Below are 13,823 nucleotides of genomic sequence, written 5' to 3'. Positions count from 1 at the left end.
GCCTACTAGAGCCGGTTTTTAAGCCTTGTGAATGCAGTATCTTTTGGAAGTGGATGCCATTTAGGAATTTTATTTCATGTGTTTTATAAACACAAACAATAAATGCTGGAGAAGGTGTGGAGAAAAGGGAACCCTCCTACACTGTTGGTGGGAATATAAATTGGTATAACCACTATGGAGAACAGAATAGAGGTTCCTTAAAAAACTAAAAATAGAACTACCATATGATCCAGCAGCCCCACTCCTGGGTATATATCTGGAGAAAACCATAATCCAAAAAGATATATACACCCCAATGTTCATTGCAGCACTATTTACAATAGCCAAGACATGGAAGCAACCTAAATGCCCATCAACAGAGGACTGGATAAAGAAGATATGGTACATATATACAATGGAATATTACTCAGCCTTAAAAAAGAATGAAATAATGCCATTTGCAGCAACATGGATGGACCTAGAGATTATCATACTAAGTGAAGTAAATCAGACAGACAAATATCATATGATACCACTCATATGTGGAATCTAATTTTTAAAAAATGATACAAATGAACTTATTTACAAAACAGAAACAGTCTTACAGATAGTGAAAACAAAGTTTTGGTTCTCAAAGGGGAAATGTGGGGGGAGGGATAAATCAGGAGCTTGGGATGAACATACACACACTACTATGTATAAGATTGATAAGCAACAAGGACATGCTGTATAGCACAGGGAACTCTACTCAATATTCTGTGATAACGTATAAGAGAAAGAATCCAGAAAAGAATGAACATATGTTTATGTATAACTGAATCACTTTGCTGTACACCTGAAACTAACACAACATTGTAAATCAACTATACGCCAATAAAATTAAAAATTTTTTTAAAAAGTAGATAAGTGGTTGCTAGGCCTGGGGCAAGGGGAAAATGAGGAGTGATTGTTAACGGTATGGAATTTCTTTTGGAGTGATGAAATGTTCTGAAGTTAGATAGTGGTGATGGTTGTACAACTGTGAACATGCTAAAAGCCACTGGTAGAAGGGTGAATTTCATGATATGAAATATACATATTTAATGTTATTAATTTTTAAAAATTTATTTATTTATATTTTTTTAATTTTTGGCTGCATCGGGTCGTAGTTGTGGCACTCCGGATCTTCATTGCGGCATGCAGAATCTTTCATTGTGGCGCGCGGGCTCCAGAGCCTGTGGGCTCTGTAGTTTATGGCACGCAGGCTCTCTAGTTGAGGCACGCAGGCTCAGTAGTTGTAGCGCGCAGGCTTAGTCGCCCCATGGCATGTAGGATCTTAGTTCCCTGACCAGGGATTGAACCCGTGCCCCCTGCATTGGAAGGCGGATTCTTTACTACTGGACCACTGGGGAAGTCCCTATTAATTGTTGATGTAACTGGATTGTGAATTCATCTTGCCAGTTGAGGTTTTGCCAGTTACCCTGCTTTTCATGAATATAGCCTCTGCTATAAAACAAGGGATTCTTTTAATCATATTAGCTAATATTTGCTGAGCTTTCACTGTGCAAAATGCTTTGTATACATTAATCCTCATATAACCTTATAAGACAGATATTATTCCATTTTTAAGGAAATTGAAGCTTAGAGAGGTTAAATAACTTGCCAAGGTCACATAGTAATTAAGTGGTGGAGCCTGGGTTTGAACAATTTATCTGACCCAGAGCCCATTATCCTAATCACTGAGTCACCAGAAAGCCAATCAATGTTTTGTGCAATTAAATTTATTAAATGGATCAAATTTGTGAGGCAAAATACCTAGAAAAACTTCCCACTGCTCTAGAGGGAGGAATGGAATTGGAAACCAAAGAAGATTCTGCAATTTCTCTACCTGGAAATCTTAGGCGCCCCTTACAGAAAGTCTAACCTTAAGGCAGAGGGAGAGAAATCCAAGTCAGGGATTGATATTCATCCTTCTAAGCCTGTCTAAGAAAGCCCATCCTCCTCCTTCCATTCACCAAGCATAGTCTCCTAGAACAGAGAAAAGGCAAGGAGTAATGTAGTCCTTGGAAACTTGCAGAAGAAATGATTTTTCCCCAAGATTTTTTTTTCCTGAGAAGTTTTGGATTGTGATTTTTGAAATCATGGTTAATAAAATATTTAAGGGAATTTGTTGCTTGGTAAGGGCCTTTGTTGCATATTTAAGAGCATTTTTTGCTCAGTTTTTATTATTTCAAAGTAATTTTTAAAAATTCTGATGGGCAGGGCTTCCCTGGTGGCACAGTGGTTAAAAATCTGCCTGCCAATGCAGGGGACACGGGTTTGAGCCCTGGTCTGGGAAGATCCCACATACCGCCGAGCAACTAAGCCCGTGCGCCACAACTACTGAGCCTGCTCTCTAGAGCCCGTGAGCCACAACTACTGAGCCCCTGTGCTACAGCTACTGAAGCCCGCACGGCTAGAGCCCATGCTCCACAACAAGAGAATCCACGGCAATGAGAAGCCCACACACTGCAACTAAGAGTACCCCCTCTTGCTGCAACTAGAGGAAGCCCGTCTGCAGCAACAAAGACACAATGCAGCCAAAAATAAACAAATTAATTAATTAATTTAAAAAAATATCTGATGGGCAGGTTTTCTGAAGAATTAACCTTAAACATGGAGAAATACGATTCATCTATAGAGGACAAACCACATGGCACAGTTACCATAAGAGCAGGACACATGCTTCACACATCCTGCCATTTTCACGTAAGAAGGAAAGATAATGAACTTTTTGACTTATCAGAACTCAAAATTGAAAGAGATCTTAAGTCATTTAATTCAGTCCTTTCCAGCCTCTGCCTGAAATTTTGAAATAAGGGGAAGTTCATGATTACACAAATGATTTTTTTTTTTTTACTATTAGAGAAAAGTGTCTATTTTTACTGACCTCGCCTTAAAGGAACAAGAATGTAGTAGGAATAGGCAATAGTGGTTTTTTTTTTCCTCTAGAAATTATAAACAAAACACTTATACCTTTTTTTGTTTCAACAGCTAAGGACAGAGAAGGATAAGAGCAAATCTAAAGGTCCTGTGATAGAGGAAATTAGAACCTGATCTTAATGATTAATATACACATAATTAAATTAAACTTTGTAAGAATGGTAACTGGTGGAAATGATAACTCAGAACCTAAGGGCTCAGTGTCACAATCTCTTGTTGATGAATTTTAGTGAGGTTTTTTACCTTTCTTGTAGTAAATAAACATTTTCTTTTATCTGTACGACCATCAAGAAAACACTAAATTCAGAATATAACTGCATTTACTTTTCGCTCCGAAGAGATCTTGAAGGAATTCAATTTAAAATGTTCAGTCAACTCCACTTTAAGTATAAAATACCGAGTGTGATAGTATAATGAGCAAATCAAGTTATACATAATAAATTTTTTCAATCTAAAATAATAAAGTGATTATATTAATAAGGAAAGTACATTTTTGTATAGTATTTATTTTAATTTTTCTCAAAAGTGTTTGGTGGGTTTCATCACTTTCCTACCAAACTCTCTTCTCTAAATTCTCAATTATTCCAAGGCCTAGAGAGAGTATAGAAGCTATAAGCTGCCACAAGTTAACTATCTCCCTGAATTTTCTTTCATGCTATAAAATCCATACCCTCTTCTGTGATCCAGTTTTCCACATTATGCTCCGGAAATCAGCTAAGTTAGAAAAAGGTAACTCACCTCCATGAAGCTCTATCATCAGGCCACCAGGGGACAGAGGCAGGCACTTGGACCAGAGCTCCACAGGCCTAGGATGGTTTCAGACCAGAAGTCTGTGACCTGTTAGTTTGCTAAGAATGGGCCCAGAGCATGACGGAAGAAGGGAAAGTTCAGGAGCTGGGAGGCGGGGAAGGCCAGAGTGAGGTCTGGCAGATTCCGTGACAGTTTGTCAGTTGCTTTGATCATCATTAGCTTAAAAGAAAGAGAAACCCTGACTGGAATGGCCTACCTGCCCACCATTTTTTGTGAGGGAGGGGAAGGCAACTCATTTAGATCCAAGGTGGCAGTCTAATCTTAAGGGTCACATATCCCCATTTCTGTCCTAGGGCACTCTACGAAAGAGGAAATAATCATTATCATCTGCCTATAAGTCTAACACATGAGAAATAACCACCTTATCCCTGCTCATGATTTCATCACAGCATTGAGACACCAGCTAATTGACTTTAATAGTTATTCCACCTCTCAGAGCTCACATTCCATTGAAACAGCTTGGACTCTGAGAAAGTAACAAATGCCTGGAAAACTCCAGACCATAAGGAAGCAAGATGAGAAAAGCTTCATTTCAAACAGCTTTCTTTAGCAGTTTTAGCTCACAGCAGTACATACCTAGACAGTGCTCCTGAGTGACTTATACAGAGCCATCATGGAACCAGTTTTTCTTACAATAATTCCTCTAACTCAATATATTTTCTTGAATGTCTAGCCCCTGCCTAGCTGTCCAGCCTTAATGCCTACAGCTCTTCCACCAGTGCGTGGGATTGCCCAAATATGCTATGCTTCTGTGGCTTTGTACATGTTGTTCCTTATTCTGGGGATCTTCCCTCCCTAACCCCAATCATTATCTCTTCAGTAAACTCTTCACAACCAGTCCCCCAAGATATAACCCCCTCAACCATCCCTTGTGGAAAATATTTTGCTGGCTGTCTACCACAGTTTCTCAACCTCAGCCCTATTGACATTTTGGGCTGCCTAAGTCTTTGTTGCTGGGGCACTGACCTGTGAACTTTAAGAGGTTTAGCAGCATTTCTGGCCTCTGATCGCAAGATACCAGTATCACCACCACCACCACCACCCCCAAGTTGTGAGAACCAAAACTGTCTCCAGACATTGCCAAACGTCTGTTGGGTATATGGGAGTGGGACCCACCCCCAGCTGGGAATCATTGCTTTACACATTTCTATAGCACCCTAAACCTTTGTACATGCTTGTACATAATTATTTTAATTGTTTGATTGCATGTCTGCCCCTTCCCTAAGTTGTGAACAACTGCTGGGTTGTGCTGTGTCTTGCTTACCTTGACAGTACATGGCATTCATTGGATCAAATTCTTTGTCAAATAAATGGCTATGAAATGCTGATGATCACCTAGAAACGATGTCCCCAAGTAAAAAAAGAATTTTTTTTGTTTCATCTTGAATGTTTTGTTGTTGGCTAAAATGTTTAACAATGTTTAGTAAAGATGATTGTATGAAAACCTGAAGTCTGCACATTCTTGAGTCTTTGGCCCTGGGGCAAGAACAGTGGGCTAGAAGAGAGAAGCCTTGGGCTTCCCTGGTGGTGCAGTGGTTAAGAATCCGGCTGCCAATGCAGGGGACACGGGTTTGAGCCCTGGTCCGGGAAGATCCCACATGCCGCGGAGCAACTGAGCCTGCGCTCTAGAGCCTGTGCTCTGCAACAAGAGAAGCCAAGACAATGAGAAGCCTGCACACCGCAACGAAAGAGTAGCCCCCGCTTGCCTCAACTAGAGAAAGCCCATGAGCAGCAACAAAGACCCAATACAGCCAAAAATAAAAACAAATTAATAAATAAATTTATTAAAAAAGAAGAGAGAAGCCTTGTCTCCCACCAGAACAATGAGTAACTTTGGTTAAGATGTTTAACTCCTCTGGGCATCAGTTCTTCCACCATAAAATATGAGTTCCTAAGACTCCCCTTCCACCTCCAAAGTTTGTGATTCCACAACCTATGTAGCAAGAGGTCCCAAATCTCACAAAAAGGCACTTCAAGCTTCTGTTTTACTATTTAAAAACCAAGTTTTGTGCAGCGGAACAGTGATGTTTAAGAAACTACATACCAGGTTTTACCATATAATTGGTACCAGGAGATGGGAAACAAAAACAAAGTCATAAACCAAAGTTACTTTTCTTTTCCAAGCCTCAATTTTATCATATATAAAATAGAGATAATAGGGAATTCCCTGGCGGTCCAGTGGTTAGGACTCCAAGCTTCCACTGAAGGGGGTATGGCTTCAATCCCTGGTTGGGGAACTAATATCCCACAAGCCGTGGAGTGTGGCCAAAAAATAAAAAAATTAAAAATAGAGATAATAATACTTACCTCATAGGATTGTGGTGAGGATTAAATGAGATGATGTATGTAAAGTGCTTAACAGTACCTGGCACATAGTGAGCACCCAATAAATGGTCATAGCTATTATTATTGTTATTGTACTAACATTGGTATAGAAAATAGTTTACAAAACTAATGCCCCCTCAAATTAACTTTTTCTTGAAATATAACAAGAAATGTAAGTAGGTATTAATCTTCAAGGACTCCATGGAGCTGAATGTAAATTAAAAGTTCAATTTTCCATCTTCTAGACTCCAAGGAAGCTACTGAGAAGTCAGAGTTATTTCCTCTTTTATGCCTCGGCAGCACCTGGCAGATATTTCTGTCATAGCTTTTATTTCACTGCATTATTTCTTTTATTGTATTATAACTATTTTCACATCTCTTCCCCACTAGCTGTGAGCTTCTTGGAGACTGTCTTATATATCTTTTTAACTATATAGGTCTACCACACTATCAAAATTTAATAAATACTAGGCAAATGAGCAGATGAATGAAAGAATTAATGAATGGTCCATGCCCAGCAATGCACTGCACCTTCTCTTTTCTGGTTGGAGAATACAGCAGTTGCTACTTCTGTGACTTGGCCTTGTTCAGAGGAAAGGAAGAGAGAAATTTGTTCTCTAAAGGCTCTCATCTCAGCAGGGAAGCCAAGTGCTGTGGGTAACTGCTACCTCTGTCTTGTCACACCACACTGGCAGCCCCTCTGCCCTCCCTTTAGAGGGTCAGTGATGCTGGCAGAGTCATACCTGGGGCCACATGCCTTCTCCATGCCACTCCACAGGAGAAAGGACTATGCCCTGTAGGATCTTTTTGCCTGCTGAAAGCTAAGGGGGCAGGGAAGGGCCCATGTCCAATGCTGCCCTGATTAATGTTCCCCACACAGGAGGGTTATCACGTTAGAGCTGTCTGTAAATAGTCCCTGGATAGTGAAACAAAAAACATCTTCTCAAAGTCGGAAATCCATCTGCATAATAACATGAAACTGAACTATGAAATTGGAGATGGAAAAAGAAAACTACATGTTTTACTTTCAAAATACTATGTACTAACAAATGTCTAAAGCTCTTATAAATAAGGAAACCAGTAGGAGAGAACCGTTGGGAGTGCCTGTGCATTTGTGCAAGTGCCGCTGCTGTTCCCTGCTCTTGTTGCAGGGAAACTACTGTTTTAGAGACAAGACACTGAGCCAATGATATCATTGAAACCTACTTTATTAACACGCCCTGGGATAGTCATCTCAGTATGCAGATTTTAATATCAAATCAGTGGGATCTAATTGATATAGCTAAGGAAAGGATCTAAAAGTTTATCCATCTTAACAATTTTAGGTTCTCAGAGAGTAACTTGTTCCTTCTGGTAGGTGTGCTTAACATTTGCTGCAGGGATGAATTCAGTGTGGATCAGACAATAGAAAGACCAATCCTTGCTGAAAGACGCTTCTGACTTCTCCACTCTGTCTCTCTTAACCCTTTTCTTGAACAGCTTGATTTTAATCAGTGATTGATGAAATCCTCACATATTATAGCTCAAGAAGTTTGGCTTTAGTTCCCTGCTGTAACTTCAGGGAACATCAGGAAACAGCAAATTTAAATTGCCAGATTATCTCACTGTGAGGCTAACTTGTTCTAAAGCTAGATTGGTCATCAAGTGGATAAATTTGATTGTCCAACCTCTTCTAATACATTTCCACTCTGGTCAAATGAGCTTCCACTTTTCCAAAAAGGTACCTGAAAGCTAAATCCAAACCGCCACAGCTGTTCTCTTGATTCCTATCATTGCCACCTCAGACCAACAACCATCTCCCAAGAGCTGCCATAGCTCAAAAGACTTGCACAGCCCTGGTGGCTGTGCTAAAATGAAACTGTTAATATCAAGGGCAAGAGAGTACCAGTGCATTACCACATTCCTCAGACCAAGGTTACTTTCATCCTTTTTCTTACACATTTCAGAAAATTCACTTCTATTTTGAGAGGAGAATCAACACCAGGATCTTTCCTTCCTGATCCTACCTCCATATTTTCCCCCCAATTTTCAAACAGTATCTTCAGCCCTCACTGATATCATGCTGAATCCTTAAGAATCCTTCTCTGGAGGCTCTTCTTCAGAGCCTTTAATGGTTCCTTAGCAACTGTAGAATAAAATCTGAACTCCATAACACAGCACACAATGCTCTACTCATGATGTGGCCTTAATATTCTTTTGTAGCTTTAGTCCTCACTTCTTCCCACAGCCATGTACAATAGTCAGCCAACCTATTCACACTAATGTGCCCGTGGCAGCTGCCTTCAACTTCTGTTCTTACATCCTGTTGGGTTCCTGCTGTTGCCTAGATGTATACCTTGACTGCCTGTGATGTGTGAAGTACCTTGTACTGTGCCTGGAAAATAGCTATTTTTTTCTTTTTTTTTTAAATTAATTAATTAATTTATTTATTTTTGGCTGTGTTGGGTCTTTGTTGCTGTGTGCAGGCTTTCTCTAGTTGCAGTGAGCGGGGGCTACTCTTCGTTGCAGTGCGCAGGCTTCTCATTGTCGTGGCTTCTCATTGTGGAGCACAGGCTCTAGGCTTGTGGGCTTCAGTAGCTGTGGCACGTGGGCTCAGTAGTTGTGGCTTGCAGGCTCTAGAGCTCAGGCTCAGTAGTTGTGGAGCACGAGCTTAGTTGCTCCGCGGCATGTCGGATCTTCCCTGGCCAGGGCTCGAACCCGTGTCCCTTGCATTGGCAGGCAGATTCTTAACCACTGTGCCACCAGGGAAGCCCCTGGAAAATAGCTATTGTTTAATAAATAGCAGGTGTCATTATTAATACCTTCTTGCTTCAATTCTTAAGAGAGATGATATGTCATACTCCCACTAAAATAAACCCTTAACCCTTGCCTAATGCTTATGTTCCAAATTTCCCTATCAAACTTTCCTCCCAGATGATCTGGGCTAATGAAGTAATAAAAGTCAGTGTCCCCAAACATATCTATGATGATAGTAATCAAAAAAGTGGTTGGTAGTAATCAAAAAAGTGGTTGGTAGTAATCAAAAAAGTGGTTGCCTGTGGGGGATGGGGATTGACTAGATGGGAACTTTTTGGAATGATGGAATTGTTTTATATATGTGTGTGTGTATGTGTGTGTGTGTGTGTGTGTGTGTGTGTGTATTTTTTTTTTTTTTTTCCTGACAAAGTAAAAGACTTTACTGGGAAGGGGCACCCAGGTGGAGAGCAAAAGGAAACGCAGGAGAACTGCTCTGGAATTGTTCTATATTTTGATTGGGGTGTTGGTCCTGTGAATGTACATATTTGCCCCGGCTCATCTAATTATACACTTAAGATCAGTGAATTTTTCTGTCTGTAAAATTTATCTCAATTTTTCAGAAAAGTCAGAATCCCCTCTATTTTTTCCCCTAAAGCAGAGATCAAAAACTCAAATGTCTACATGAGTTTGGTAGATAAGGTAAAAATGTAGTGGACTGGGTAGAACACAGTAGGGAGGGTCAAGGGCTGCTGGCAAGCTGGAGAGAGTATGCTCTTTTTCCTGATCACATGGGCAATATATGCAAAAGCAGAATCTGTATATTTAATAGGCACCTCAGGTGTTTCGATCATTAGCCAAGTTTGTGATACACTGTGCTATGTGACAGAGCAATTAACAGTCTCCAAAGTGGAACACACAAGATGTCCTATTGAAATGCAGGAAGTTCTACATCTAATATTTAGAACTTCTTTCTTTTAAAAAAATTTTCATGTTGTTTTTCTTCCTCATTTTATTTTATTTAATTTTAATAAGTTTATTATTTAGTTTTGGCTGCGTTGGGTCTTCGTTGCTGCACGTGGGCTTTCTCTAGTTGCGGCGAGTGGGGCTACTCTTCATTGCGGTGCGCGGGCTTCTCATTGAGGTGGCTTCTCTTGTTGTGGAGCATGGGCTCTAGGCACATGGGCTTCAGTAGTTTTGGCACGCGGGCTTAATAGTTGTGGCTTGCGGGCTCTAGAGAGCAGAGGCTCAGTAGTTGTGGCACACGGGCTTAGTTGCTCCGCGGCATGTGGGATCTTCCCAGACCAGGGATCGAACCTGTGTCCCCTGCATTAGCAGGTGGATTCTTAACCACTGCGCCACCAGGGAAATCCCCTCATTTCATTTTAGAACATACAAAGAAACCCACGCAAGGGTGTATACCCATTTATCTTGCATATCCTGTGCCAAGACAAGCAACTGAGGTTTGGAGTATGAGATATTGCAGAGAATGCAGTGTGTAGAACAGACATGATGCTGGGATGGGCACTGCTCCATTGGCACAACTGAGCCTCCACGGAGGAAAGCAACACTGCTACAACCATTGAAAGTAAGGAACAAGCTTTACTGCACATTTCATTATGAGGGAAAAGGAGAGAGCACAGTAGAAATCATGTCCTCTCTAATTCTAAAGTACAGATGGAATTGTGAGTCCTTTGTGATTTTCTTCAAAAGAAAAAAGAGCTAGTGTGTGTGTGTGCGTGTGTGTGTCTGTGTGTTGGGGGTCTGGGGGCAGTGGCGATGAGGTCTTCTCAAGCCTGTGACCCAGTCAGGCTGCAGGAGCAGCTAGGATGGTGATGCAGTGATGTATTTGTTCACAGAGAAGCAGACCAACTTGTTGATTAGCTGACCAGTATGGTGGAAGGCAGGCACACCTGTAAGCCCACGGTGAAGGGAGCCTCTCTCTGGTGTGGCAGGTCAGAGAGCACAGAACCACAACTCTAGATTCCAGTGTGTCTAGGTGACTCCTCAGGCTGGTTTCAAAGGCCACCAGGAGTCCCAGCAGGACACGGTGCCTGCTTGTATACCTGCCTCCACCTTGCTGGTCGGAGAGGTGGTCAGAAAGGACTGACTTCCTTTTATTCCAGTGGAGTCAGGAAATTCAGAAAAACCAGGAATATATCACCCTGCCTGCTCCATTAATTAAAGTTCCCATTGCTCTAAACAAGACTCAGTATAATAGTTGTGTAAACAAGAATGAAGTTTATTCATCTCTCAAGTAAAAGCCCAAACTTGTAGGTGGCTCTGGTTTGCAAAGTTGTCAGTCTCTCAGGTTCCTTCCATCTTCTTGTTCCATCATCTCTAGGATGTTGCCCTTATTGACATGACCCAAAATGCTCACATGTGGCCAATTAAAAATTGATTGTTGGGCTTCCCTGGTGGCGCAGTGGTTGAGAATCTGCCTGCCAATGCAGGGGACACGGGTTCAAGCCCTGGTCTGGGAAGATCCCACATGCCGCGGAGCAACTACGCCCGTGAGCCACAATCACTGAGCCTGCGCGTCTGGAGCCTGTGCTCCGCAACAAGAGAGGCCGCGATAAGGAGAGGCCCGCGCACTGCGATGAAGAGTGGCCCCCGCTTGCCACAACTAGAGAAAGCCCTCACACAGAAACGAAGACCCAACACAGCCAAAAATAAAAAAAAAAAAAAAAAAAAAAAAAATTCTTCTAAAAAAAAAAAAAAAAATTGATTGTTATGAGAAAGAAAGGAAAATTTGCTTTGAGGACAACCACCAGTCTCTGGCACACTATGACAACCAAGTCCAGTCCTGCAGCGTGAAACAAAACAAATCAAAAGGTAGTCTCATTGTGTGTGGGAAATAAAAAAAAATTTTATATACTTCAGAGAGCAATTTTTAAAATCAGGCATTTTTAACTCAGTGCACTGAATGCCAACAACCCATAGTTTCTGCACAAGGACGTGGAAGAATCTAGCTAGGTTGTCTGTCTGTCCTGAGCAACACAGCACACATCACATATAGATGCGGTGGTACAGATGGCAGCTGATTTTTTTCAAACAAACTGGGCAATTTCTAATATATTTAAGGGAAGTGCAGAGGCACTGACTACAGAAGATGTGGCCACATTCTGTAGAGTAGATATGTCATTTACTCAGTTCAATCTCTAAGTACCCATCCATACAAATTCGACACCAGATATAACCGGGTAGTGTGCAACTTAAAGTTTCTTCTTCCAGGGCATTATGGTAGGCACTGTTGGTTACAGATACATCTCTGTCCCTCATCAACCCCTCCTTATCACTGCTCACCACACAGCTGCCAGTTTGGCCTTGGAGTGACCTTGTATTTCCCCTTGGCCTCCTCCTTTCTTCAGTAATCACAATAGAGTCATGGTGAGTTAGGTCAATCACTGAAGGTTCTAGAGAGTCACAAGTGAGGTCAATTATTTCATCACTTTCCCCAAGTTCTATCAGTTCCACTGCCAGAATCACCTCAGGAGTTGTGCCTCCTTGCCCCGGTGTACAGAATTCTCGTGATTGTCTGGAATTCACCCTGGTACCATAGCACATTCTTGTGTTCATTGTGCTTTTTGGATCCAGTATTCAGAGAAATAAGTGACCTGTGCCAAAGTTTACAGCAAATGCTGAAGTCCTCAATGTCCCACAGCTCTTGGCCAGTCAGTCTCTGACTTACATAAGAATTTAGAGCCCACATTTTCTGGTATATTTGAACTCCGATTCTGGTTCCATTCCTGTCTCCATCTCCACAACTGCTGTGTTCCCACAGTGGGGTGGGGTGAATCTTCTGGGAGCCACTTATGAGAAAGCTCAATCTGAATTTTTAACTGAAAAAAAATGAGACAAAGATTAAGCATTAGTAATACTTAAACTAAGATTGACAGCAGTATAAAATATATAAATAGAGAAAAATGTGTACTCAGAAGTTTTTGATAACTGTGCATTTAAACAAAGTTTAAACTTTGCGTCCCTCCTCATTCTGTGTCCTGATGGTAGTGAGGAGAAGGAAAAGCCCAATGGGCACTTACATGAAGAGAAGCACAAAATCATTAAACACTAAGAAAGGGTCACTACTTCATACATGATCCAGTATGAGGATCTCAAGAAAACACTTATTTTTTTCCAGAGTAAAAATGGAGAGACTAAAAAGCTCTTTGATAATTTGAGTTTCTAATAGCAAATAAGAAATGAACCAATTAGTCTATGCAGAGGTTCATCTTGCCCAGGATTCCTTTTCTAACAGAGGCAGCAAGTGAAGTTATAAAGAGTTTTATCCTAGATTCTGATCTAGGAACAAGAGGTGGAGTTCAAGCATTAGCCATAGAGAGACTTGGTTTGAGTGTAGGCTCTGTGACTTTGGGACATGTGACCTAGACAAAGTTCTCAAAACCTCAGCATGCAAATACTTTTTTTTTTTTAATGTAAATGACTGCTTATATTTATTTATTTATTTATGACTGTGTTGAGTCTTCGTTTCTGTGCGAGGGCTTTCTCTAGTTGCGGCAAGTGGGGACCACTCTTCATCACGGTGCGCAGGCCTCTCACCATCGCGGCCTCTCTTGTTGCGGAGCACAGGCTCCAGACACGCAGGCTCAGTAATTGTGGCTCACGGGCCCAGTTGCTCCGTGGCATGTGGGATCTTCCCAGACCAGGGCTCGAACCCATGTCCCCTGCATTGGCAGGCAGATTCTCAACCACTGCGCCACCAGGGAAGCCCGCAAATACTTTTTAAAAATTATTTTGTAATTTAAAAATAATGCATCATTAGTCATCATTAGGGAAATGCAAATCAAAGCCATAATTAGATACCATTTCACACCCATTAGGATGACTATAATTTAAGAGATAGATAATAACAAGTGTTCACCCAACACAGAAGCGCCTAAATACATAAAGCAAATATGAACAGACATAAAGGGAGAAATTGAAAGTAACATAATAATAGTAGAGGACTTTAACACCCCACATACATCAATGGACAGATCATCTAGACAGAAAAT

The 13,823-nt window shown here is 41.2% G+C and overlaps 1 protein-coding gene across 3 annotated transcripts in view; it reads right to left on the bottom strand.

Annotated features, from left to right (window-relative positions):
- Positions 1–13,823, bottom strand: part of TRIM69 (tripartite motif containing 69) — a 54,303-nt gene that overhangs the window by 34,671 nt on the left and 5,809 nt on the right. For all 3 annotated transcript variants that reach the window (XM_082388785.1, XM_082388783.1, XM_082388784.1), the window contains exon 2: positions 12,115–12,650. In XM_082388785.1, the coding sequence (XP_082244911.1) occupies positions 12,115–12,387 (273 nt within the window). In that variant the 5' untranslated portion in view covers positions 12,388–12,650. The remainder of the gene's footprint in view (positions 1–12,114; positions 12,651–13,823) is intronic.

The sequence above is a fragment of the Balaenoptera borealis genome (genome assembly GCF_965194805.1).
Source record: "Balaenoptera borealis genome assembly, chromosome: 3".
NCBI lineage: Eukaryota > Metazoa > Chordata > Mammalia > Artiodactyla > Balaenopteridae > Balaenoptera > Balaenoptera borealis.
The sequence above is the reverse complement of the archived record's forward strand: the minus strand, read 5'-3'. Positions and strand labels throughout refer to the sequence as shown.